The 25468-nt window shown below is 41.7% G+C and overlaps 1 protein-coding gene across 2 annotated transcripts in view; it reads right to left on the bottom strand.

Annotated features, from left to right (window-relative positions):
* Positions 1–680: 680 nt before the first annotated feature.
* The window catches only part of LOC123768988 (dual oxidase 2), a 46393-nt gene continuing 21605 nt past the window's right edge, over positions 681–25468 (bottom strand). Inside the window, exons 13-33 of one of the 2 annotated variants that reach the window (XR_011223668.1) lie at positions 24266–24372; positions 23815–23883; positions 23377–23510; positions 22241–22441; positions 19895–19999; positions 19412–19602; positions 18742–18927; positions 16456–16605; positions 15783–15958; positions 14800–15243; positions 13969–14106; positions 11968–12147; positions 11118–11325; positions 8819–8939; positions 7125–7216; positions 6336–6470; positions 5066–5227; positions 4552–4707; positions 4258–4386; positions 1339–2131; positions 681–1148 (exon numbers count right to left, since the gene is read on the bottom strand). Coding sequence is in view for 1 of the 2 variants with exons in the window: in XM_045759911.2 (XP_045615867.2) it covers positions 2009–2131; positions 4258–4386; positions 4552–4707; positions 5066–5227; positions 6336–6470; positions 7125–7216; positions 8819–8939; positions 11118–11325; positions 11968–12147; positions 13969–14106; positions 14800–15243; positions 15783–15958; positions 16456–16605; positions 18742–18927; positions 19412–19602; positions 19895–19999; positions 22241–22441; positions 23377–23510; positions 23815–23883; positions 24266–24372 (3207 nt within the window). In the remaining variant the exon portion in view is untranslated. Of the gene's footprint in view, positions 2132–4257; positions 4387–4551; positions 4708–5065; positions 5228–6335; positions 6471–7124; positions 7217–8818; positions 8940–11117; positions 11326–11967; positions 12148–13968; positions 14107–14799; positions 15244–15782; positions 15959–16455; positions 16606–18741; positions 18928–19411; positions 19603–19894; positions 20000–22240; positions 22442–23376; positions 23511–23814; positions 23884–24265; positions 24373–25468 lie in introns of both variants that reach the window. The other variant, XM_045759911.2, reaches the window with a different exon arrangement.

Genomic DNA, 25468 nt, shown 5'->3' on the forward strand with positions numbered 1-25468 from the left:
TGATAACGTTGTCCTGTGATTCCATGAGTTTCTTCATTGAAGTCTTGTTCTCCAGTCTTCTGGTCTTTCTATTTCTTTCTTTATGATAGAGAAAAAATCTAATATTGTGGACAAGCTATCATGTTTACTCCTGCCCTGATTTCCGGGGTCCATTCAGAACCCAAATTTCGAGGATAAATCTACATACAGTCATACTCACAAACACACACACACACACACACACACACACACACACACACAGACACACACACACACACACACACACACACACACACACACACACACACACACACACACACACACACACACACAGACACACACACACACAGACACACACACACACACAGACACACACACACACAGACACACACACACACACACACACACACACACACACACACACACACACACACACACACACACACACACACACACACAGTACACAGACTGAATATAACGAACAGAAAAGTATATACTGCTATGAAGCTTCATTTCCGAAATAAACATTAATTACTATTTTGCAGTTTGTAAATTATTTGTTGGGCTCCAATGACTTTTTTCCTCCAACTTTGGTGCAGAGAGATATATATACCTACCTGCACTGTTCTCATAGAAATTATTATATTTCTATACCACAACATATAATACACCAAAGCATTTTAAGCACAAAAAAATTACAGTTTTCAAGAAGGATTTATTGAGCATAAGACAAATACACCAAATAGCAAATTCAGCAGAATGTTTAATTAAAACAAAGCAAGTGAATACGTGGAACAAAGTGATGGACTAACCAGCGTCGAGGACTGATAAATGTCAATTGTTTTAACCCGTACTGACTGACGTTATAAACACGTCATGAAGGTGAAATGGTACGTCACAAATGCGTCCAAAAGGTGAAATGTGACGTCATGTGTAATTTCTAAACATGAAATTGACGTCATAAATGCGTCATCAATATCAAGCTTGCGTCACAAAATAAGAGTTAGCTCTTCTTCGTATATTTCATAGGACAAAAAAAATGAATGTAATAAGCTTAGTTCTCGTACAATATACCTTAAATATACAATTAAAATTAACCTATATTAAAATGAGCAAAGATGCTTTTAAAATATAACCTAAACTGCTTCTGGCGGAACGAAATAGATAAACTAAATATAAGCAGGCGATGAGTCACAATAACGTGGCTGAAGTATGTTGACCAGACCACACACTAGTAGTTGAAGGGACGACGACGTTTCGGTCCGTCCTGGACCATTCTCAAGTTATCGACTTGAGAATGGTCCAGGAAGGACCGAAACGTCGTCGTCCCTTCAACTTCTAGTGTGTGGTCTGGTCAACTAAATATAAGGAATTGATGACGAAAAACAAAATCGGGAGTAACAATATATCTAACAAAATAAACATTCAAACATTATGGACAATATTAATAGTTTTATTCCACTTCTTTACGGGTGCAGAGACATCATTAGCGGGAAGAAAAACAGAAATCGGTAGCGGAAAATACAGAAAAACAGAGCTACAGACGAGGACACAAATAAACAGAGACAGTTTGACAGAAACAGAGAGACATTTAATAAAGACAAGAGAGAAGGAGACAAAACATAGACAAGAGAGACAAAGAGATAACATAGACAAGAGAGAGACAGGAAAAATAAATCTAGGAGAGCAAAATAGACGGTTCGACATGAGAACATCGCGTCAGTGAAAGTTGATGGTAACTCCAGTTGAGAAATCCAAACTCGTTGTAAATCAGACTTTCTGTTGACAGAATCCAACAAAGTTTTCGTGTTGACGTGCCCTTTCCTACATGATCTCTCTCTCTCTCTCTCTCTCTCTCTCTCTCTCTCTCTCTCTCTCTCTCTCTCTCTCTCTCTCTCTCTCTCTCTCTCTCTCTAATGTTGAATGTAGGGATGGAAGGTATTGCAAACAATGGCAGTAGTTATAAAAGAGGAAGGTAGCAGTCGCAGTAGTCGCAGCTGCGAATGTAAGTAGTGCGTAAAGACTACATTTAAAAGTTTTCATAATAGTGTCTGAAGACGGGGCCTTCTTCCTTGTTGATCTCTTGGCAGCCGTGTTCAACTGACTGACTCAAGTTTGGACTCCCGCATGTGAACACACCCACAACTGATGCCTGGAAGGATATATACAAAAAAACAAAAAAGTACCGTGAGATATTGACATTATATAATAAATTATGTTCTTGGCATATAAATAAGTCATTAACTTTATTCATAACAGCATATCTCAATTTGAGAGTTATTTATGGTAAAATTTACTCCCTCAATTTTTTTTCTATCTTCTACTTCTCCCATTCTCCTCCTTTTCTTCTACTTTATCAACCTCTTGAGTCTTCTCTTCCCTCCCTTCTATTTGACATCTCAACCATCGCCACTCGCATTTTTGCTTATTTCATCTCCGTGTTAAAAATAGCTCTTTCTCTGTGTGTGTGTGTGTGTGTGTGAACCCGTTCTTCCTCTTTCACTCTACCTCTCCTTTCATTCACCACACTTTCATACTCTATTTTTACGGTGTTTTCTGGTATTCCAGCCCATTCCGCCCCAGGACACCCTCTTCACCGTGAATGCCAACGACAGGAAGGGGGCTCTGGATGGGGAAATATTGCTGCTGCGACACAATACGAAGAGGGTGTAGATATTTCGCGGTGAAGCATTTAGTGAAGACATTGGACAGAAGGAGTGAGATAGGAGAGTGTTTTTGTGTGTGTTTTTTTGTAACGGTACGTTGAAGTGTTTTGAAGTTATTGGAGTGGATAATGAGTGGGGTAGAAGCGAGATCTCCTCTGTAAGGGGGACGGGGAGGAAGAGAAAGGGTTGGGAGAGGAGGTTAGAGAGAGAGAGATACATCCTGCTACTTGACCTGTGACGTGAGTTGTTTGGCTTTGAAAGTGTCTTTATTGCGTGCAACATTGCGTTTTGGGTGGCAACTTGTTGTTTTGAGAGGAACTTTCTGTCTTGCGTAACTTTGGTCTTTCATATGTATGCCTCACTTGTTTGTCAGTTCCCTAGTGGCTTGTATGTGTCAGACTGGTTTATATATGTCTCATTGGCTTGTGTGTATCTCACAGGCTTGAATGTGTCACACTGGTTTATATATGTCTCATAGGCTTGTGTGTATCTCATAGATATGTATGTGTTTCAAAGGCTTGTATGTGTCTCACTGGTTTGAATGCTGTCCACTGGCTTGTAAGTGTGTCACTGGCTTATATGTCTCAATGGTTTGTATGTTGCTTATTGGATTTTATATGTCTCACAGGCTTATGTACATCACTGGCTTGTATGTTCCTCGTTGGTTTGTATGTGTCTCATTGGCTTGCATGCCTCACTGGCTCGTATGTATCTCACTAGCTTGCATGTTGCTCAATTGCTTGTATATTCCTCACTGACTTATGTGTCTCACAGGCTTGCATATGTCTCAGTTGTTACTCACCATTTTTTTCTGCAGCGCATAGTTTTGAGAGCAATTTACTGTTTTGCACGAGAAGGAGGGGCCAGTTCTCATGCTGCTATAGCTGTACATCTTTTGGATATTCCAGGTTACAGCCAGTACTCTGAATATGGCCAGACTCTGAATGTGGTCAGACTCTGAATGTGGCCGGACTCTGAATGTGGCCAGACTCTGAATGTGGCCAGACTCTGAATGTGGCCAGACTCTGAATGTGGCCAGACTCTGAATGTGGCCAGACTCTGAATGTGGTCAGACTCTGAATGTGGCCAGACTCTGAATGTGGCCAGACTCTGAATGTGGTCAGACTCTGAATGTGGTCAGACTCTGAATGTGGCCAGACTCTGAATGTGGCCAGACTCTGAATGTGGCCAGACTTTGAATCCGGCCAGACTTTGAATCCGGCCAAACTATAAATACAGCCAGAGTATGTGTGCGGTCTGTAACAGGCTTTAAGCTCAACAAGTCACAATGTAGGACAGAATACACTAGACGTTTTCACCCATAGGAGGTTATAAACGACATGGAACCACCTACCCGCCGAAGATAAAAATTTCAAGTCATTACTTCAGTTTCAAAATTCAGATAGAAAAAAGTTCTCAGAAACAATGGGGAAGAAGGACAATAGTATGACAAGACGCTGGCTTCCTGTCCTCATCGAGGCGACTAGGGAGACGGTAATTCCTCAGGCAAATTGCTGTTTCTTTCCACACACCGTTCATTCCCCCCCCCCCCTCACCCAAACCCACTTACCCCCCACCACCCACACAAACCCACTCCTGCCCACCCACTCACGTCATTGTACTTGCTCTTGATGGACTTGAAAATGGAAGTGAAGTTGGGTCTGCTGAAGTGAGTGATGGCTCGAAGCCCCGTGAAGAGTGAAGTTCCCGATACCCTCTGGAAGTGTCTCTCTGCCAGGTACTGTAAACAAAGCGAGAAAGATCGTATTAGGTCTATAGCCCACCACATGTGTGTGTGCTGAATAAGCAAGAATTATCTCACCCATACCGCCCCCTTCTCTCTCCTTTCACCTACCCCTTTTTTCCCCTCTCTCCTTTCACCTCCCTCCATCCCCTCCCCACTAACCAGCATTATGGTGCGCAGGTCAAACTTGCTCTTGAACTGGGTGATAAAGACATGGTTCCTGATCACGTTGTGTCTGTCCAGCGTCTCCACCTCCCTCAATATGTCGGTCATCCACTCGTACTGCTTCTGGCTCCTCGTCGTCCACAGGAAAATTACCTGCGACCAAGGGAGGATACGTGGTTTTATACGGGTATATGGAGGGTTTTATTAGGGATTGGGGGAGTATGTAAGGTAGGAGAACGCTTTGTGACAAATTGGTTCACGGATTTTCCTGTTTCGATTTGGCTCTTCCTTTAACACAGTTTTATACTGGGGAAGCTTGGAGGAACTGTGTGTGTGGGTGGGTGTGGGTGTGTGTGTGTGTTTATGTGTATGTGTATGTGTGTGTGTGCACGTGCATTTACATATATGGGAGGTTAAATAAGGAGCTGTAAGACAAGGTTAAGCTCCATATAGACCCGTAGCTTTTGTAGACCTTTCTCCTGAGAGTACCTCAGATCCAGAACCCACCTACCTTCTTGGTTTTGAGAAGCGTCCTGGAGTTCTGCAGCTTGTGAGCAATGTCCTTCAGGATGGAGGCGAAGGGAGTGACGCCGATGCCTCCAGCTACAAGGACCACCACCTCGTAGTCCCACCACGTCTGGTGACCCTCGCCAAACGGTCCGTCCATGTAGATCTTGGTGTTAAAAGTTGCTCTTAATTTTAACTAGTTTAACCAGTCCTTTGATATTATTAAAAAAAAAAACATTCTGGAGTCCACATGTAATCAAAGTCAAAACGAAGACTAAGAGACATCAGCGATGTCTCGCTAGACTAAACCCAGAGATGAGTGATTAGTTATTGATTAATTAGTAATCACTCAATCTCCGTAAGGGGTGGTTGCGGTTAAAGGGCCTAAATCTGTCGGTTACTGGAACCGAAAAGAAATATGATATGTGGTTATGACAGAAAATAAACAATTATAGGGGATAATTATCATGATAGGGGCTCGAACGTAGGGGACACCATTGTAAACCTTGTACCCAAATGAGCCAAAGAAGGGAAGGGGGGGAAATAGCCAAGCCATTACGACTATATAGCACTTGAAAGGGATCAGGATAAGAATTTGTGACGGGACAGGGAGGAAAGGAATGGTGTCCAACCACTTGGACGGTTGGGGATTAAACGCTGGCCCGGTCGAAGCGAGACCGTCGCTCTACCGTCCAGCCCAATTGGTTGGATGAGCCAAAGAAGTGTTAAAGTATTTTTAGTATCTGAGTAGTCAAGTAGTCAAGACCCAGTAGGCACAATATCAAAGAGTACATTAATTCGACGTTAATTCATCGTTACACGAGGGAACTTGAAAGAACTATCGAGGAAGGTGGTGGAGAGAGATTTAATTTTCTAGTTCCAATGCAGATATGGCAAAAACATATTCCAGTCGATTGACGATTGAGTGTCCAGGCCCAAGAACTCAACTCACACAAGAACACCTGGGTGAGTGCTGACGAAATATACCAGTTGATGTAAATAGAAAAAAATGAAATATCAAATGGGAACACTTCCTAGTAGCAGGACTACTCTATTTTTCATTGTATTTGTAAATTCATATTCCACTTCTTCCTAAGGCTTTTCCCCTAACGTTAAGGCTTTCTCTTAACGCTCAAAATCAACAAATCCCATGCTGTTAAAGGCATTTTAGTACTTACCAAGGTTCTACCAATTTCTGAAGCTCTAACAACATTAGAATAATACTCAGAATATTAGTAGTTATTAAAACTGGAAAAGGTTTTGTAGTGTCATACCTGCGGGTATTTAGTGCGAGGACCTTGGTCTTGATACACCTGAATCAACTTCTTGGTCCAAGGGCCTACGGCACGGATGTGAAGCGTCAGGTTCTCCTCGTGGGGAGCAGACGACAGGGTGAAGGGATGGTACTCCTGCAGGTGCGGGAGGAGGGTTATACGGAAGCTAACGTGCCCTGGGAATTTTGTTTATGTTCGTGCTAAGAGAATTACATAACTGAGAGTCGCAATGAAAGTCTACATGGTGGCATGACGGGATACTGTCAAGCTGGTGTCGTGCCGAGAGACTGATATGTTGGCAGACAGGGCTACGATGATTTACTGACTGGCATGCTGACAAATTGATAGTGTCGTAAGCAGAGTGGATGACAGATGCGCACACTGGTGCTTTGAAACACTGACAAAACAAACAAACACACACCCCCTTATACACACACATAAATCATAGAGACATTAGAAAGAACTTTTTTAGTGTCAGACTAGTTAAATGAAATGCACAAGGTAGGCAATGATGTGGTGGAGGCAGACTAAATAAAAAAAATCAAATGTAGCTATGATAGAGCCCAACATCTCAGGAATCTGTACAGTTGATTGACAGTTGAGAGATTGGATCAAAGAGCCGAGGCTCAAACCCCAAGAACAATTAGGTGAATACACACACACTCTCCTCACCCCTCTCTCTCTCTCTCTCTCTCTCTCTCTCTCTCTCTCTCTCTCTCTCTCTCTCTCTCTCTCTCTCTCTCTCTCTCTCTCTCTCTCTCTCTCTCTTTCTAATCCAGATTGTCATACCTGTTCACCAATCCCAGTGGAAGCTATCTTTACCCATTGACCGGATTGGAAACTAAAATTTGGTGGTCGTCGGATCTCAAGCCGAATCACGCCTGTAAATAGACACAAATACAAAGCGTTACATTTTATCCGGAAATTGTAAACTGAACACTTAATACCGGCCCAAGGAGAGTGGCGATTATAAGACAAATTGCCATGGGAAGTAGTGGTACTGGCAGAATAAAAATGAATGTTTGTTAGATCTGGAAGAGTGATAGAGGGGGTGTTGATACCTTCCTGAATAATGAAGGTACTTGGTATAGTGGTATGGAAGGGGCTTCATGAAGGGGTAGAATTAAAGGTGCTTTCTGAACGGATAGGTTTCCTTGTATGAGTTTCGAGGCTTCTTTTAAGAGTAATGGTTCTAACTGCAGGGCAGTGATATTAATTGATGTGGTGGTGGTACTCATTGATGTTCTATTGGTACTAATTGATTGTTGTATTGATGACAAGGGGGGTATATATTATGCTTCTTACTGAATTTACTTGACGGAAATAAAACAATGCTTACTGAAAAAAAACATTTACTGGTGGGTTTTAAGACGTCTACTAGACAACAATATAGCTCTTAGCGTGGATGAACCAGATACTAGACGTTAAATCTTATTATAGCGTCCTAATTCGTGCTAGAATATCCCAATACTTGCTAAGGGATATCAGTACTTACAAGCCAGTAGAGAATGCTTGATAACCCTCTCCCTCAGGAGGATATTTTGAATCATGAGGTAAATATTGTCACAGAGAGATGGATTACTAACAGGCATTTTGAGTCCAGCAGAAGTCGGATTGACGTTTTATGAGCTATGTGTTTGGTCTGATTTTGAGCATTTATGTAGAATGACGAGAGTAAGAAAATGTTTATAACGTCATGATATGATTAGTTTATATTAGTTCAACTTCTAATTGTCTTATCCTAATGTTGTGATATAAATTGTGCACATAAGTGTCTTACTTATCTAAGGGTAAACCTTCACTTTGTTTTCACAATATATTACCATCCGACTTGTAAACGAAATGTCACTCATTTTATGTCTAAAATGTTAGTTTGGTTTATATTGTTATACACCTGTTTAGTACAGCCAGAATTGTTATGATTTGTATAAGTTGCTACGAACGGAATTTCTGGTTCTCATAATGACAATGTTTACGTGCTATGTTGCTAAAAAAAATATTTTATTTGAAAAGTCACTAGTATTTCCTGGAAGTGTCCCCAACACTTAATTTGGAACATAATTAGTACAGGGCAGTAATACCCACTGAAGGGGTACGAACACTTTCTGATGGACAGCATCGCATACTGTAAGTAACCAACGCTTAATAAAATATACCAACACTTAGTTCAGACGTCAACGCTTACAAGGAAGCTCATGTTCGTGGCCTCAAACATCTGAATAAGGGCACCAACCTTAACATAAAACACATGAAAGCTCATGTTGGGGATTTTAGCGATTATTTAGAGAGTAGAAACCTTTGAAGATACAATGTGAATGTAGAAACAAAAATTTACTTGAAGGGCATAAACTTTATTACTTGAAAGGCACAATGACGTAGAGGGTAGGAACCCTAATTTGAAGTACTGTATACAAATATTTGCCTGGATAGCCACAATCACTCGTGTGGTGTTTAAAGCGTAATATGATCGGTCTAATACATACTGGAGGGCAGGTGTTGGGCGCTAATGACGTCTATCTTGATCTTGTTTCTTGAGATGGAGACGAGCTTGTCCAAGACGAAGAGGACACACGGGCCAAGGAAAAAGAAATGGAAGAAAGGAGGCTGCAAGCGGGAGTAAATAAATAAATAATAAATAATCTTGACAACGCAAATAAAAAATATATATAAATTTAAATATAAAACAAATAAAAAACATATATATATTTTTTAGAACACGTCGCTTATTACTCTGTTGATTCAAACTAGAAATGCACTTTTATGTGTAATTATATGTGGTAATGCTGGCATGCTTTTTTGAATACCATATTGCATTAAAGGAAATTAATTTACATGATGTTTAAATAACTGAAGTAACTATGTTTGGGCTGCAATTCGGTTGCAAAAACGAGTTACATCATTTTGCGAATTTTAGATGATATGATCGATAAATTGGTCTGTTCGTGCGCAGGAAACAGGTATAATTTTATTGAAGGGAGTTGCAGAGAAGATTAAGATAATGATAATTCAATGAACTTTGCAAAGTTCACACTGATCAGAGATGAGAGTAAGTTTGGATCTACGACAGGTGCTTTAAGTTCCCTTCTCCCTAGATGTGAGACCATGTTTTAAACTTTGTTGAACAAGTTTAGATAAGAGCGGAAACGAGTTCCAAATTAATGGCAAGTACTACATGATCCAATTTGCGAGTTTGGTGAATTCATCACCACTTGGCGTCTAAGATCTGCAACCACCTACAGATATGTACATTTTTAGACACCTTTATCTGCAACATATATCGCATATCTGGTATGGATAGATTTATATATATATCCACGATTAATAAATTAAACGCTGAAATTATATCTCCAGTTATAATATCCGTTCACTTGGATGAATCGGTACAGTGACGGCTTCACTTCTTGCGGATCGTTGCTCGAGCCCCGACGGTACAGGTGGCTAGTAACCGTTCCCAGTGAAGCTGCGTCCTCCTATTCCCATCTTTTATCGTCACATCCATTTCAAGTACTATGTAGTAATATTGGTTTAGGAATTTTTCCTTGCAACTATCTTAATTTTCCTTATCCATCCATTTAACTTGGAGGGAGGGGGTCGCGGATAATACCTACGTAAACTAATTTTCATTTCGGTTCTGGGCCAAAAATAACTTAGCAACATCGCCTCCAAAATAACAAAAAAAAGTTTGAATGGTTTAATTAATGCGAAATGTGTTCTCCTGTATGTCTCCTGTATAATTATGCGAAGTTTATTACCCACTTTCTTGGTCTTGGGAAGCCTCGCCTAGGAAAGGAGTGGAGGAAATTTTTAAATGTTTTCAAAGTGACACATGCGGTAGTTCATCTTACCTTACACCCGCGTCTGTTTATCCCATTTTGCACACACATGCGTCCATTCACCCTACCATCCACACGCGTCCATTCACCCTACCATACACACGCGTCCATTCACCCTACCATCCACACGCGTCCATTCACCCTACCATCCACACGCGTCCATTCACCCTACCATACACACGCGTCCATTCACCCTACCATACACACGCGTCCATTCACCCTACCATACACACGCGTCCATTCACCCTACCATACACACGCGTCCATTCACCCTACCATACACACGCGTCCATTCACCCTACCATACACACGCGTCCATTCACCCTACCATACACACGCGTCCATTCACCCTACCATACACACGCGTCCATTCACCCTGCCATCCACACGCGTCCATTCACCCTACCATCCACACGCGTCCATTCACCCTACCATCCACACGCGTCCATTCACCCTACCATCCACACACGCGTCCATTCATCCCATCATACACTACATATCATCACCACTTCATCACTTTATTCGTTTAATCATTCTCTACGACCATTATAAAATGATTCAGTTATCTATAATTCTTATTTGAAATCATAATTATTTCTATTATTATTATTTTTCAAGCTATCTTAATTGGTATTAATATTAATAGTATAATCATCAAACGCCAATCGTATTGGCATTTGCCTTTCCATTGGAGACTTTCGGCGCCGTGGAGAGGGCGCCGAAAGCTGCATGGGTAGGAGCTTCTCCCTCGTATCAACCAACCCTGGCTTGGCGCCTTGGAGACGCCACTCCAGACCGACAACCAGAGCGCAACTCCAAGTCTCCTGAGACTGATGGATTCCTACTACTAATCATCAAAATTATTATTTATGATTTAGATGGATTTATAATAATGATCAAGTGCCTCTAATACCAAGATACCCGTACTGTCAACAGGTAGAGGACGGACCTGCACCAGCCTGCCGGAGCCATGCAGGACAAAGAGGAAGTAGAACAGCGGGTAGGAGTTGTGCGTGTGCCAGAAGTAAGGGAAGTAGTGCTTCCTGCCGAAGTGGGCGAAGATGTAGATGACGGCGGTGTGGAAGGTGAGGAACACACCCGTCAGACCCGTGATCGTCTCCCAACACCAGTAGTGAAACTTGGGCAGCACGTGCGTTCTGTTGAGGTAAGGGGCTTTGTATTACGTGTAGGGGGGTTTAATACTACGTGTAGGGGGGTAATACTACGTGTAGGGGGGGTAATACTACGTATAGGGGGGTAATACTACGTGAAGGGGATGTTAATACTGCGAGTAGGGGGTTTAATACTACGTCTAGGGGGTTTAATACTACGTGTTGGGGGTCTAATACTACGTGTAGGGGTTTATTACTACGTGTAGGGTTTAATACTACGTGTAGGGGGTTTAATACTACTTGTAGGGAGGGTTTAATACCACATGTCCTGGTCTAACAAAACATTGTCAACCGTAAAATTTCACACAGTAAACTCGTGACTATTTATCAAAAACGTCCACAGAGTGGCTATGGCCATACTAGGATCCGGCCAACACACAAATACAACAGATAATCAGAAAAATTAACAATATCCCGCAATTTAACTTAATCTAAAATTAAATAAATGAAATTTATACCAATTCTAAGGAATAAAAACCTTAGGGGTTGGGTCGAAGACGCATGCTTGGACCCCACCTACCTCGAGGAGCATTCTTAAATGCTCCTCGAGCAGAGAAACTTAAGCTTAAGTAACATAAGAAACTCAAGCCAAAAGAAAGTAGGAAAACTCCCCTCAACAACACTCACCTCCTGAAATAATCCCTGAAGAGACAGGTGAGGTCGGAGGGCGTCTGGGTGGAGATATGGTAGAAATTGATAGCGTGGCCAATGACGTGTACCACCGTCCAAATGAGCGCCCATTCCCCGATGTAGCGGTGGAAGTCGATCATATAGTCGAAGGGGAAGAGGCGGTGGAGAGCGGTGGATCTTTTGGGAGGAGAGAGAGAATATAGAAAAAGAGAGAGAGAGGCAGAGACAGTGAGCGGGAGAGAGAGATGAGAGGGGGGGGAAGAGGATAGAAATCAATACATTTATTTAAATTACAAACGGAAAAGCCTCCATGAAAGAGTATTAAGCATCGTAGTTAACGTTTTAAATCTTTACTAATATGGACTCGCACTTTATTACGAACTCACACACAGTATTATGGACTCACAGTATTATGGACTCATAGTATTATGGACTCACAGTATCATGGACTCACAGTATCATGGACTCACAGTATCATGGACTCACAGTATCATGGACTAACAGTAATTATGGACTCACAGTATCATGGACTCACAGTATCATGGACTCACAGTATCATGGACTCACAATATAATGGAGTCGCAGTATTATGGACTCACAGTAATATGGACTCACAGTATTATGGACTCACAGTATTTCGGAGGCTGAGTGTGACAGACTACAACTAATGGCTGGGTTCATGTTTTCCGTACAGAGGGGAGACGAGAGAGAGACCATTAGATAAAGTGACTCTGCGACTGGTGCACAATTAAACGTATGGCTGAGGTAGGGAAGAGATTTATTGATACCCTAGATCACACATGGGTCCTCGTGGCTCAGTAGCAACACGCTCTCCTCACGTCTGGGGAGCGATTTTGGCTGGGTTCGTTCCCATTCCCTAGGCAGGGTTTCTGCGTCCCATCCTAAACCCTTATCCTGACCCCTTCCAAGTGTTATATAGTCGGTATGGCTTGGCGAATTTCCTCTGCTAGTTTCATTTCCTAGGCAGGGAAGATTGACTGGGCAATAAATTTTTACCTGTTGGCCCCTTGTTGACCCGGCAATAATTGAGACCTGGTTATAAATCAATCTGCTTGTCATGTTCCAGGGTAAACTTGCAGAGGTAAGGCTTAAAATGAGATGTGTGAAAGGAAAAACTCTACGCCTTCTAGTAAGCCAGAAAAAGCTTAAAATGTGCTCATGATGAAATTATAAACAATTGATATTTCTATGTGAAAATGCCGAGGCTACTAAATGGGATTGAACTCCCATCTGTGGCTTGATCCGAATTTATACCTTCAACAGCATCTTATTCTCATGATTCTCTCTCTCTCTCTCTCTCTCTCTCTCTCTCTCTCTCTCTCTCTCTCTCTCTCTCTCTCTCTCTCTCTCTCTCTCTCTCTCTCTCTCTCTCTCTTTCTTTCTCACTCTCCATGACAAAGTGAATCATAATTTAGATGGTGTGAATTAACATACAACAATCAAGATCAAGGTGAAAAAACTCACATATTATATCATTAGTTTTTATATCATCCACGTCACAAAATTTAATTACCTTTCTCTGCGATGCAGAAAAAAGAACACACTCCTATTATTATTTTAGGTAATTCGTTTTGTCGTGGGACAGGTAGCCAGTGTATCTATGCATGTTAGGCTTATATCAAGGTCTCCCCCCCCCAATGATTGAACTACTGACCCTCCCAAGGAAGTACACTCCAGATAACAAACTCTTAGGTACCTAATTCGAACCCTGGATACCTGATTGTGAGTCGAGAAGGACTCCAACTGTGCACCGAGACCCTCTATACACCCGTAAGGCCTTGATGAGATCTTCCTCAAGGTAAAATAATTATCGGGAGAAATCCGAACCACTTGGCACATTGGGGGATCGACCTCTGACCCCTGCAAGATGCGAGATCGTCGCCCTACCGACCAGTACAACTGGTACTGGTACTGGAGGGTCTCAGATCTTACCTCAAGAGCACACCTGAAGGGATAAAGATGGACACGAACGCTCACCTGAGGACAGAGAAGAGGTTGCGGCACATGGTGATGAGGAGGGTGGAGTAGGTGAACATCATAGCCGAGGCGGCTCCCCTGGTGATAGTGACGCCGTAGCCAGCGATGCGACGGAGGCCAGCGTGCTCTCGTTCAACACTGAGACCCACACATGTACGGAGGAGAGCATTAGGTGGGCGTCTGGGAGTGGTGGTAGGTGGAAGGGGGAGGTGGTCGCTACCGACGGTGTATAGTTTGTTAAAGGGAACTGGGAACAGAGTGTGTGTATGTGTGTGTGTTGTATTATTCTTTCTATTAGCGTAAGGAAATGTTTATTTTACACTCGCCAATCAAAAATTGTGAACCAAAGTGTTCTGTGGTCATCAAATACAACATTTATTTGTGTAATCTTATTTCACATAAAAACACAATGCAGTTTATATCTGAATTAACATAGTAAACACAGGTGGCAAGCCATAATAAAACAGATACACAGGTGTATATACATAGAGAGGGTCACTCCACTTCCTTGTGTATATATACACTGAAACCATACGTGCTGGATGGTCAGTAAGCTCTTCTGCTGGCCTGAAATATCCTAACGATGTTGGTAGGTCTTAAGCCCATTACCAAACTAACAAATATTGCTATCAATACTTGAAGAAGCATAAATGTGTCAACAAGCGTTGCCATCAATACTTGAAGAAGCATAAATGTGTCAACAAGCGTTGCCATTAATACTTAAAGAAGCGTAAATGTGCCAACAAACGTTGCCATTAATACTTAAAGAAGCGTAAATATGCCAACAAACATCGCCACGAATACATGTAGGAGCGTAAATACAACACTCACGAATAATAGTAGGCCCTCTCGACGAAGATCATCAGCATAACTAAAGTATAGAGGGCTTTCCAGTAGATATAAACGATGTTCACTTTGAACTTATTGACCAACTGCTTGTAGTACTGGTGGAGAGTGCTCAGAACTGGAGGTTCGCGATCCTCCTCTTCAGCCAGGACCTCTTTCCTCGCCTCTTCGTATTCCTTCCTAGCGGCCTCGGCAACGAAGCCTCCGACGGGGATGCTTCCGTAAAGACTAAACCTCGAATCCTTGTTCCCGCCGGATTGCTCCTGCATGTCGATGTTTACGTTTTTAAAGATGTCTCCCTGAAGGTCAAAGATCCGCTGGAACTGCTCGAAGTCGATGAATTGGCCGTTCTGGAGACCCACCGACTCCAGCATGGTCTTGACCACTTGGTCCAGATCTCTGTTCTTGCCCTCGCTCCCAAGTGTTGATCTGGAAGGTTGGAAGCTTTCTTTAGTATTGCATTTTGGGGTTTCTTATTCAGATAGCTGTGCAGAACACAAATTTAACTTCAACAATAAATTAAAGATTTATTTTCAAAATGGAACAATCAAAATAATTATTCATCTACAGGAAAATAAAAGGGCCGATAGAGTGTTGGCCTCACACGTGTCGGGTCCACGGTACGAGGTCCATATAGACCAGGTGAATGGCTTGTACAGGAAGTTTGCTTCAAAAGAAACATTATTGGGAATATTGACTGAATGTACAACAATGATTTCCAACAGGTATATATGGTCCACTCTGATTGTCATTCAATTCAGTGTTATACCATATTTATTTATAAGTTATTAATTTTGTCAGTAATGCTGTGAGCTGCAATTTTATTGATACTTGTTAAATTTTCACCGGACTATGACTGTGGCTTTGACTAATGCACACACACACGCACTCTGTATCTCTCTCACTCTCTCTCTCTCTCTCTCTCTCTTTCTCTCTCTCTCTCTCTCTCTCTCCCACTCCCTCATTACTTTACGATGCTCATCAGGTCGTCAGCGGAGATGTAGCCATTGTTGGAGATGTCATAGATGCTGAAAATAAGCCAGGCCTTCTCCTCGGGTTTGCCCTGTGCGAACACCACCATAACATCCCAGAACTCTTTGATGGTGATGAATCCGCTCTGGTCCGTGTCCATCAGACGAAACAGCTGCGAGAGCCAAACAAAACGGAGACCAGTAAGTGGTAAACAGGAAATAATCTCTGGTGAGTAAACAAGAAAATAGCTGCTTCGGATAAACAAATCAGACAGCTTTTAGAAGTAAACAAGAAAGCAGCTGTAAGATATAGAATAAAGAAAATACCTGAGAAATGAACAAAAAAACAAACAACATTTGAAATAATTAGCCAGAAACAATCTCTGGACAGGAAAGGGATGGAGAAACACCAGGTAAATTTGCTTCACAAATTACATCTGTGGGAAATGAGAATGAGGAAAGAACAATAGGCCTATTCATGCCACAACTTTCTTCACCTGTGGAAAGTTCAAAGCATGGTGGAACAGTAGGCCTACTTATGCAACAGCTTGCCCTACCTGTGGGAGGTGAAAAGAATAGAGATACAATAAAGCCTTCTCATATCACAGCTTCCCTCACCTTCAGAAGATGAGAGAATGAAACAATACTCACGGCTTATCTTACGCCTCACCTGAGTGACGAAGATTGAGTCTGGCAGCATCCCCAGCTGGTTGGCCAACTCGTGCTGAGTAATCTCCATGGTCAGGTAATCGGACATCTTGCCCGAGGTCAATGACAGCAGGTTCTCCGTCGCCTTTGCCTTCTTTCTGTCTCCAAACGCCTGTTGAATAGACAGGAGGGGGATAAAAACCCAAATACCGTCCTACGCTTGGCCGCTCAACTTTGCGTTTATTGAATGTTCCACAGAAGCTCCAAACTGACTTTCTAAGCTGTTGGGTTATAAAATTAGGTTGATGGTGCGTTAATTAACAGAGTGTGTACGATATCAGTCCGTGGAGAATTGCACTATTTGAATAGACTTTTAGTCGGAGAATCCTATGTCTGAATAGGACAATAGGTTAAATAAATAGGTTAGCTTTGCAGATTAACGTGAACTTATTAAAATGTGGATTTTAATAAGCCTTCAAATCACTTTGTTTCAGGGTGACAGACCCTAGTGACGTCAATTGTAATGACTAGATGTTTACATTATTATATTTCATCTTAATAAATGAATATCATATGCTGTGAGATATTAAGCATATTGTATATTATGAATTTAAGGAATATATAAGCGGCAGTTCAGTGAATGATAATTTGGAAATTTGATTGGAAGAATGAATGCAATTCATTCTTCAATGAATTGCAATGCAATTGAATAAATTCAATTCATCGCAATGAACTGAAAGATCTGCGTTACCAGTGGCATTAAACAAAAACATTTGGATTTTAATTCGATTAAGTCATGTAGTAGATCATTATACAGCGATCCTCAAAACATTAGCTAAATTCTCGTTAATCTAGCAACCGTTTGCCGTCAATCTATTTTAATGTAAACACCGACATTACCGCAAACCAATCTGTCCTCGGGCCAGGCTCGTTAAAGCGGCGGCCATTTTCCCTCCTCCCTCTCCCCCTTAAGACGCATTCATTAAAAATAACCAATAGTGCAGAAATAAAAGTAGGTTCATTCTCATATATATAAATTAGTGATATTGTATATTAGAGTTTTCATCCATCCGTTATCACCTATATCCATCCCTTCACCCTTTCTCACTCCTCCCTTATATATGGTCATTACTATTTTCTTTTCAGTAAAATATTTTTATCAATAATTTTTTATTTTGGTAAATGATTTTTGTCGGAATTTTAGTTCTTTAATCATTTCAGTTTTTTAACATATATTAATATTTGTTTAATTTAGTAATTTATTTGTAAATAAGCCAGTAAAAAATAATAATCATTAATTCAACGAGAAAAAATGAGAGGATGGAAACAGTGAATTGCGTCAAGAGGTATTTAGCAGCGGTCATTGCATTCTGGTTTATTAATAATTTTAATGGACTTGGTCATCAGCTGAGTGTTTTGCATACTAAATTCAATCTTTTTTTGCCATTTGTGCTGTGTTAATATAATCCAGCTGTGGTCTGTCTTTATAATTGATGCTGATGGTTGGGAAAGACAAATGTGTATGTATACGTGAACAAATCCACAAGGGCCGTGACGAGGATTCGAACCTATGTCCGAGATCGTCCGTGTATGTGTACGTATGTGTTTGTATTTACTATTTGTATCTGCAGAATCGAGCTATTAACTCTTGGATGCCGGCTTTCTAATCAATTTATTTTTTCCTCTATTATGCCTACTACATATATTTCACATACTGTGTGTGTGTGTGTGTGTGTGTGTGTGTGTGTGTGTGTGTGTGTGTGTGTGTGTGTGTGTGTGTGTGTGTGTGTGTGTGTGTGTGTGCTGGGTGGGTTGTGCGTGCAAGGAGGGGTGGATTTGAGAGTATATTTTTGGAAATTCGTGACTCGAACTCCACATTTTAAAGTGAGCACGCAGACTAACTTAATGAATTTAGGTCACAACATCGAAGTTGGCATAAGAACACTGCAGCCACACAGTCACCACACTATACACACGCTACATATACACACACACTATACACACGCTATATATCTATATATACACATATTCGAGTAGGACAGAACACGATGTACCGGTCCTTGTTGGCCCGTTATCATAATCCAAGAGAGACCGAGATGTCGCCGCGTTAACCTTCCATAGTGATGCATTTTGATGTTCAAAGCTTAGTCTGCCTTTACCGTCTGGTAGGATATAATAGATAGCGTTGACGCTGACCTGGACAACCAAGTAACGCTCGCCGCGATGTTCGAGCTCACAGAAGACACTGGTGAGCCTATATCACATGCACACGGAGGGATAAAGATCTGTCAGTGCACATAACTCTTACATTTTTCATCACCACCATGGAGAATTCAGCTAGCTGCTTCTCCCTCTGGTAAACTGTCATAATTCCTCGCAAGATGGATGACTTCGTCTCCGGCTTGGAATTGAGCGTCACACTAATTTCCTGACAAAACTTATCTAGGTCCTGGTACAGTCTTTCGCCATGGAAGCCGTCTTCAAACTTCAAGAACTGAAAAGAGAGAGAGATATATACATATTGAAATCTAGAAGAACGAGGAATGATAATGAGATATTCGAGAGACAAACGTAAGTGAACGATTCGATTTCTGTGTAAAGGTTACCTTCTGATGGTGTTTTGAAGGCGAAATAGCACTATTGGATAAACCAGTCTGGCTGTTGAGTTAATCATCAATAAGCCACAACAGTTACAATCAAGAAGCTATTAATGCTCACCGTCAAAAGGTCATTACATTTACCATCAACAGATCACCATGAAGAGGAATTCAGTTTACCTACAAAGACGCGGCAATCTGACTCTCCATGAAGAGGTCGCAACGCTCGCCCTTCATAGGACACCACACTCACCCTACAAAGCACTTATCACTCGCTGTCAATAGGCCACAACTCCCAATAGTCTACAGATCTCTCAATACGGGCCTCCATACCCTCTCTGAATTGGACATTACACTCTCAACAGGACATCCTATACTCACCAGGTCGTAATGATGCGACACCGTGACCACAATCTGGGTGTAGTCCTGGAGATGCCTAACGAGCAGATCATGAACATTTCTCAGGTCAATGGTCCTGAGGAGCTGGTCCCTCATGCCCTGAACCTTGATGTGTCTTGAGGTAGGGGCCAGGACCACCTTCACGTAGCGACTCTCCATCGACGCCACTCTCTCTGTGGCGGGTATGGAATAGTGGAACATTAATGGGTATACCCCCGTAGGGTATGTGGTATAGGCAGATGTGTTTTTCAGTGAATTTATTCCGAGAGTTTACTTCTATATTGCACGCTGCCTGGGATTACAGAATACTTTCAGAACCTAATAAATCTGGAAATCTATAGCCTTAAAAACCAAACCTAAACTAATCTAAGTTAATCTGTGTACACTCGGTGTTGACATCATTTTCTCAGTCTGATTATCTATCTATTTATCTATCTATCTATATATCTATCTGTTTTACAATACCTTTAGCCTTGTGGACGTTGCCTGTCACAGCAATGGTGCTGAACACTCTCCTCGTCTCCTCCTTGACTTTAGTCTGGTCCTTTACTATCACCAGGATGAGCAGCGCTGTGGATGGCAACAATCAGCTTAGGAGGATCACAATCCCGTGTGGCGATGTAAACACCTTCTGTTGCTGGGGATAATTCCCGTTGTCGGGGAGACAGAAGTTGCTGGGGATAATTCCCGTTGTCGGGGAGACAGAAGTTGCTGGGGATAATTCCCGTTGTCGGGGGACAGAAAGCCTGTGTATGTATATATTTTCTTTAGGCGTGTATGGAGATCCGCTTAGGGCGAACTACTGACCTTTCCCAAGGATGCATTCCCAAAACTGGTGACTAAATCCAGGGCAATTTACCGCTACTACAGGGCCACTTACTATTTACCACTAGATGAACAGAAACATTAGTGAAAGGAAACGTTGCCCAACCATTTCTGTCCTCCCCATCCCCCCTTTCCCTCCCGAGAATCGAACCCGGGATCTCCGACTGTGATTTATCTAATGCATGCAACAAACAGACTGGAACAGAGGAACCTGCAAGTTTACCAGACGCAAGTATTGTTGAGAGATAAGAGAACTTGGGCTGTTGTGTTGTCTCTCGTTCGAGCGTAGATAAGAGTCTCGCAGAGAGGAGAGATCTTTGTTAACTTCGTGCGAGTGTTTTCTCGCCTATTTGTGGCTGTTTGCTCGAGCTCCAGCTCTTGGAACCCTCGCCTTTCGAGCTACTAGTTAGGCAATGCTTCCTTACTTTTATGAATCTGTTATATGAATCTACTTGTTATATGATCTACGATTTAGAATACGAGTAGAACTGGCACTAACCTTTCCTCTTACAAATTACGTCTGAATTTGGCCGTTTTCCCGTATGGCCGAAAATGGACGTAATATAAAAACTAAAAATAATTGAAAATAAATTATGGACATATTTTTTTTCAAAACAGCAAGTTAAGGATCCTCTGGTAGGTTAGGAGGGTAGGAAGTTCTCCTAAGGTTTTTAAAACATCATGAAAAACGTTAATTGAAAGTTTCCTCTCCTAACCTAACCAAGTAAGCCGGAGGACTCAAACAGAAAACAGTATGTCACTTTCGTGAGCCGATTTTATTTCAATTTACGTCCATTTTTGGCCATAGCGCGCATACGAGCGAAAAGTCCTGATCAACTCTTTCCACTTTTTACTCATTTAATGCTAAACTAATCTCTTCTCAAATCTCTATGAAACCCAACCACTTGGGCTGCACGGTAGAGTACCAGTCTCGCTTCATGCAGGTCGGCGTTCAATCCCCGACCATCCAAGTGGTTGGGTACCATTCCTTTCCCACATCCAATTCAAAATCCTTATCCTAACCTCTTCCAAGTGCTATATAGTCGTAATGGCTTCGCGCTTTCCCCCTGATAGTTCCCCTTCCCTTCATATCTCTATGGCTCATCTATGTTTCAAGCTTCCAACTATGCCCGCTTGTACTATTAGTATGCATTGTGAACATTTCTTAATTTTATACCCTATTACTCTCCAAAGTAAATTATGTCTCTCTCTCTCTCTCTCTCTCTCTCTCTCTCTCTCTCTCTCTCTCTCTCTCTCTCTCTCTCTCTCTCTCTCTCTCTCTCTCTCTCTCTCTCTCTCTCCTAGCGACGACAAGTCAAGCTTTATCATTCTTTCTTCGTACTGAATTCAACATGATTCTCGATCGAACGTCGTGGTAAGCCTCTGTACCCTTTTGAAGTTTCCTTAATATGTATTTTAAAGTTAGGGCTCCAAATTAGGGCTGCATGCCCATGGATTGGTCTCACATAGGTAGTGATTTGATCTGAATGCCTAAAAAATCAGGTTCCTGAATGTTGTTCTAATGTTTGCATGTTTATAATATGCTAATAATGCTATCCCATTTTTATGCATTTCTGTTCTAAGTCTTGGTTTTGTTATTTCTATTATGTTATTTATAGTCGTTTCAAGGTAGTACTTATTTTTCATTGTGAACCATCCAAGCTGTTCTCCCATAACCTGTGGTTATTTCCATCACCTTACATGCATCTTAAAAAAACATTAGAAACCAAAACCATTTAAAAAACAAAACCAATCTATCGGACCAAGTGTTAAGATTGTCTGAAGCTTCGTCCTGATGATGATGATAAGGATTAAGCCACCCAAGAGGTGGCACGGGCATGAATAGCCCGTAAGTGGTGGCCCTTTTGAGCCATTACCAGTATCAATAGATGATTCTGGAGATCTGTGGAGGTGCGACTGCACCCTGTGGGACAGGAGATGTCTCCCGTGGGCCCGTAATGTCCACCACAAGCCAAATATACTCACCCACACAGGCAGCCAACACCAGCGTGAAGGACAGAACGTACGAGGCCTCAGATCCACTGAAGTAATCGTAGGTCCCAGGCGGGGTACACGCCTCCGTGTTGTCATTGGAAACCTGTGGCAAGTACCGACAGGTGGTGTTGCGGGGAAGTAACTGGCAAGGCTGCTGTACACTGAGCACGTTTAAGCACTCTCCGCTCACAGCTGGGGAAACGTGGGTTTATATAAGTCGTTAAGTGATGCGGTGAACATTTTGTGGAGGAAGAGAACTACTTATTTTTTAAGATAATAGAGGATAGAATAGGATAGAGGATATAGTAACAAAAGATAGAAAACTGCTTTGTGTATAATTGAAAACTATGTTGACCAGACCACACATTAGAAGGTGAAGAGACGACGACGTTTCGGTCCGTCCTGGACCATTCTCAAGTCGATTGTGTCATTCTCACAATCGACTTGAGAATTATCCAGGACGGACCGAAACGTCGTCGTCCTTTCTTCCTTCTAGTGTGTGGTCTAATCAACATACTTCAGCCACGTTATTGTGACTCATCGCCTGCAATTGAAAACTACTTTGTGAACAAGAGAAACTACTCTGTGTAGGATAAAGAACTCCTCTTTGTAGGATAAACCACTAGTTTGTAAAGGATTGAGGCAATATGTCTAAAACAGACACTGCAAAACTTCACAAAACTCCACATTTTGTACAACTGGAATACTAAAGAATAATAAAAAATTACAACAACCTAACTTAACATCTCGTAGGCCTAAAATATTGCAAAAATATAACCTATCATCTCCTAGACCTAAACCATTACAACCACCAAACCTTAACATCTGCATACAACATTGCAACAACGTCCATCTGACTTACTCACATCTCCTAAAGCCTAAAATATTGCAGGACTCTGAACCACAATCTAACCTCTCCGCGACCTTAGTCGAGAGAGAGAGAGAGAGAGAGAGAGAGAGAGAGAGAGAGAGAGAGAGAGAGAGAGAGAGAGAGAGAGAGAGAGAGAGAGAGAGAGAGAGAGAGAGAGAGACAAAGAGACAGAGACAGAGACTATTCACTAAGGCTGGAGGCTGGGGAGCTGCGACACGCACCACAAACCTTTTAGAGTGACACGAGTGCTACTTACTGTTATCAGGGAGGTGGACAGCTGTGAACGGGTCTAACTGAATGTCCTTCCCTGACACCAGGTTCGTCACGGACAACAACACATCAATCACGTTCACCTGTTTTATACGCTTCCTCTCCTCGTCCGTGAACAAGCTGCAGGCAGTTGAGTAGTTAGGGGATATTCGATACTTTAATAAATTGAACACTTTCATTTTGTAATTGGTTGAAATGAAAAGAGAAAATACAGATATGAAACGACAAACAATAAACATTATTGCATAAGAAAGGAAAATATGTAAATATATAATTATATGCATAAAAATTACATAATTGATTACATATATGAGTATTAACTTAATACAATATCGAAGGTAGAGAATAAAGTTATTTCATTAATATGGAACTAATTCAAAGCAGAAGTGAACTCCGAAAATGTGAATATGTAATGGATACTGACTTATTGTTGAGGTTCTCAAACCAGAAGCGATCACCCTCCCGTATACGGCGAAACTGGTCCAAGATCACTCTAAGGGAATGATGAATACGTACATTAAAATACATGGAAAACAACAAAGACTTTCTCTCTCTCTCTCTCTCTCTCTCTCTCTCTCTCTCTCTCTCTCTCTCTCTCTCTCTCTCTCTCTCTCTCTCTCTCTCTCTCTCTCTCTCTCTCTCTCTCTCTCTCTCTCCTTACTTTAAACAGCTAAAATTATAGTCTATTAGGAATAAAGCTGATGTTTCCGTTGAAATAGCATGTTAACACACATCTATCAATATCATATCAATCACATCTAGACATGCAAACACACACACACACACACACACACACACACACACACACACACACACACACACACACACACACACACACACACACACACACACACACACACACTTCAAGAGATTACCTTGAAAACAGCTGTCCTGGACCATTCCTCGTCTCAAGCAGCCCTCCTGCCCAAATATCTACCTTGTTCGGATCGTTGTCGTAAACTTCTGCGAGTCTTTCAATTACCTGCAAAGCAAGAGTTTAACATTAAAATGATGCTCCATTTATGTCTATGGAGAGTTTGATGAAGATGTGGCTTGTTGCATTGGTTGTGAAAATGTAGGTAAGAACCTAGCATGCGTCTGATGAAATTGAGTATCAGAGCTCTATACACTTTAGCATACACTGTCAATTCCTCTGAGAATTTTGTAGGGAGTGATCATGTCTCCCCTAATTCTTCTGTCTTCCAGTGTCGCGAGGTTCAGTTCCATTAATTTTTCATCATAGCTCATTCCTCTCAGCTCGGGTACTAGTCTGGTGGCATACCTCTGAACCTTTTCTATCTTCGTTTTGTGTTTGACTAGATGTGGACTCCACGCTGGAGCCGCATACTCCAGTAATGGTGTGACATATGAGGTATACAAGGTTCTGAATGATACCTTACGCAAGTTTCTGAAGGCAGTTCTAATGTTCGCCAGCCTTGCATACGCCGCTGATGTTATCCTCTTGATTTGGGCTTCAGGGGACAGATTCGGTGTGATATCAACTACCAGATCTTTCTCACGTACTGACTCCTAAAGGATTTCCTCTCCCAGCTTGTAATATGTGTTTGGCCACCTGCTCCCAATACCTGTGTGTGCCTGCGGGCGTTTGTGTGCCTGTGTGTGTATCTGTATGTGTGTGCCTGTGTGTGTATCTGTATGTGTGTGCGTGTTTTGTTAATTATGAATAACCATCCAATTATTATATAAAAGCTAAATAAAATGTTTCGGAACTTCTAATGTTGCCTTCATCCCTTTTAACTAAAAAATCAATTAATATACAAAATATTTTCTCAGAGTTATGTATTACGAAAAAAATGTAGAGAGAGAGAGAGAGAGAGAGAGAGAGAGAGAGAGAGAGAGAGACAGAGAGAGAGAGAGAGAGAGAGAGAGAGAGAGAGAGAGAGACAGTGAGAGAGCGAGAGAGAGAGAGACAGAGAGAGAGAGAGAGAGAGAGAGAGAGAGAGAGAGAGAGAGAGAGAGAGAGAGAGAGAGAGAGAGAGAGAGAGAGAGAGAGAGAGAGAGGTTAAGAGCGCAAGGTGTTAACATTGTTGAGAAACATCAAGATATAAGCTGACTTT

This window comes from Procambarus clarkii, chromosome 64, assembly GCF_040958095.1.
Source record: "Procambarus clarkii isolate CNS0578487 chromosome 64, FALCON_Pclarkii_2.0, whole genome shotgun sequence".
In the NCBI taxonomy this organism is placed as follows: domain Eukaryota; kingdom Metazoa; phylum Arthropoda; class Malacostraca; order Decapoda; family Cambaridae; genus Procambarus; species Procambarus clarkii.